This window comes from Cariama cristata, unplaced genomic scaffold (assembly GCF_000690535.1).
Source record: "Cariama cristata isolate BGI_N322 unplaced genomic scaffold, ASM69053v1 scaffold29762, whole genome shotgun sequence".
In the NCBI taxonomy this organism is placed as follows: domain Eukaryota; kingdom Metazoa; phylum Chordata; class Aves; order Cariamiformes; family Cariamidae; genus Cariama; species Cariama cristata.
In genome coordinates this window covers 1-1,896 of record NW_009606000.1, presented here as the reverse complement: position 1 = coordinate 1,896, position 1,896 = coordinate 1, and the positions used below count along the sequence as shown (strand labels likewise).

The following is a 1,896-nucleotide window of genomic DNA, read 5'->3' as shown; positions in this document are numbered from 1 at the left end:
GCCAACACCCTGCTCCTGCTGCAGTCCCTCCACCCTCGCCAGCCTTCCTCCCCCTGCTCTCACGGACCCGAGAGCGGAGCCGGCTGAGCTCTGCCGGTGCAGCCAGCCAGAGCCTGGGCAGTAACAGGCCCCTCCGCCCACCCTGTCCTGCAGCCCCATGGCCAGGAGCACTGAGATGGCGTCTCTGGAAGAGAGCTTCCGCAAATTCGCCATCTACGGCGACACCAAGGCTACGGGGCAAGAGATGAACGGGAAGAACTGGGCCAAGCTGTGCAAAGACTGCAAAGTCACTGATGGCAAAAGCGTCACCAGTACCGACGTGGACATTGTCTTCTCCAAGGTGAAGTAAGTGACTTGGCTATTTGGGGTCTCCAGTCACCCAAAGAGGTGGGGATGCCCTTGCGGTGCAGGCAGGGTGGTGGTGCCTGGGTGCGGTGGGCCCCGGCGAGGGGTGGTACCCCAGCTGTGTGCCCAGGCTGTCTGTTCCCTTGTTGCGTTCGGCATGGAGCAGCGAGTGCTGCCCTGTGGCATCCCGTCTTCAGGGAGTTTGTGTGGCTGCTTTTGCAAGACCTAATAATAAATTAATCCAAATCTGGGGGATGGGAAGCTCAGATTTTGATGTAGAGGCTGTGCCCCTGCTCCCACTCCCAGGCATTGGGGTCGGGCTGACTGGTTCTGCCAGGTTCTCATCTAGCAAGAAGGTGCCACAGGGAGCAGAGGAGGGTGCTCAGGGGTGTCTCTTGCGATGTGGCATGGCCCAGCCCACACCTGAGCTTAAGGAGGACTCTGGTCCTTGGAGGTCACAGGGGCAGCTGAAGAGCTAAAGGCACCTTGGGGCTGCTTTTGGGATCCTTGAGGACTTGGTGACACCAGATGCTCCACACCAGGGTGCAGGAGCGAGGATGGGTGGAGAACCTGCTCCCTTCATGCCCTTGGTCTGGGCATCCCCTTGTTCCCTGGTGGGACCGGGAGGTTCTGAGCACTGGGAGGTTTTCAGCGTGTAGGAGGGTGGGTTGCCGTGCTGCTCCGGAGACGAGAGCCAGGCACTCGTGGGAGAGATGCTCTGTGCACGTCCTTCCAAATTTGACCAGAGAAGGGCTGATGCCTGCCAAGGGAGAGAGGGTGCTGGGAATTCCAGGCAGGCCGAGAGCAGTGAGGATGGATGTGTGTCTCCTCCTGCTACCAGCACCCAAATCCCAGGGCAGTTCCATGCAGGGGTGAGGTTTTTCGGCACCAGGGACTTTAACAGCATGTGGCTGAAAATCTCCTGGAGCTCAGCACCGGCTATGCCCAGCCCGAACCATTCAGCCAGGATTACCCTGGCCCTAGCTGCATTTCAGAGGTGGGCGAGGGGCCTGAGGCTGGCGGAGGACAAAGCCAGGGTCTCCCTGATGCAGCTCATCCTACCGCAGCCCCGTTTGCAGGCACAACCTGAAGACACGCTGACGGCAGCCTGGATTTTGTGCTTGCAGAGGGAAGACGGCACGCGTCATCAACTACGAGGAGTTCAAGAAGGCGCTGGAGGAGCTGGCCCCCAAGAGATTTAAGGACAAGAGCAAAGAGGAGGCGTATGAAGCCATCTGCCAGCTGGTGGCGGGGAAGGAGCCCATTAACGTGGGTGTCACGGTGAGTGAAATAGCCCCTCGGCTGCTGGGAGCAGGAGGGAGGTCAGGAGGGGAGGACGGAGCTCTGCCCTCAGCGCAAATGCTTTCCGGGTGACCCCATGGCCCTGGGTGGGCTGGGGGGGTCTGGGGGTTGTATACATCTTGCCCGGCAGGGTCTTCAGTGGGTGTCAGGAGTTCGCGTGGGGCAAGGGATGAAGGGGCTGGGGCATGATTTTTTACTCCCGTGTCCCATCGCCCCACTGCAGAAGGCCAAGACGGTGGGGGCCGTGGA

The 1,896-nt window shown here is 60.4% G+C and overlaps 1 protein-coding gene across 1 annotated transcript; it reads left to right on the top strand.

Moving 5' to 3' along the window:
- Positions 1 to 79: 79 nt before the first annotated feature.
- TPPP3 (tubulin polymerization-promoting protein family member 3) lies at positions 80 to 1,888 on the top strand (the record flags this gene model as incomplete). The annotated part of the gene is made up of 3 exons (XM_009696207.1): positions 80 to 345; positions 1,473 to 1,626; positions 1,871 to 1,888. Coding segments are annotated over exons 1-3 (360 nt in total), but the record flags the coding sequence as incomplete, so codon positions are not given.
- Between the last annotated feature and the right edge of the window lie 8 nt (positions 1,889 to 1,896).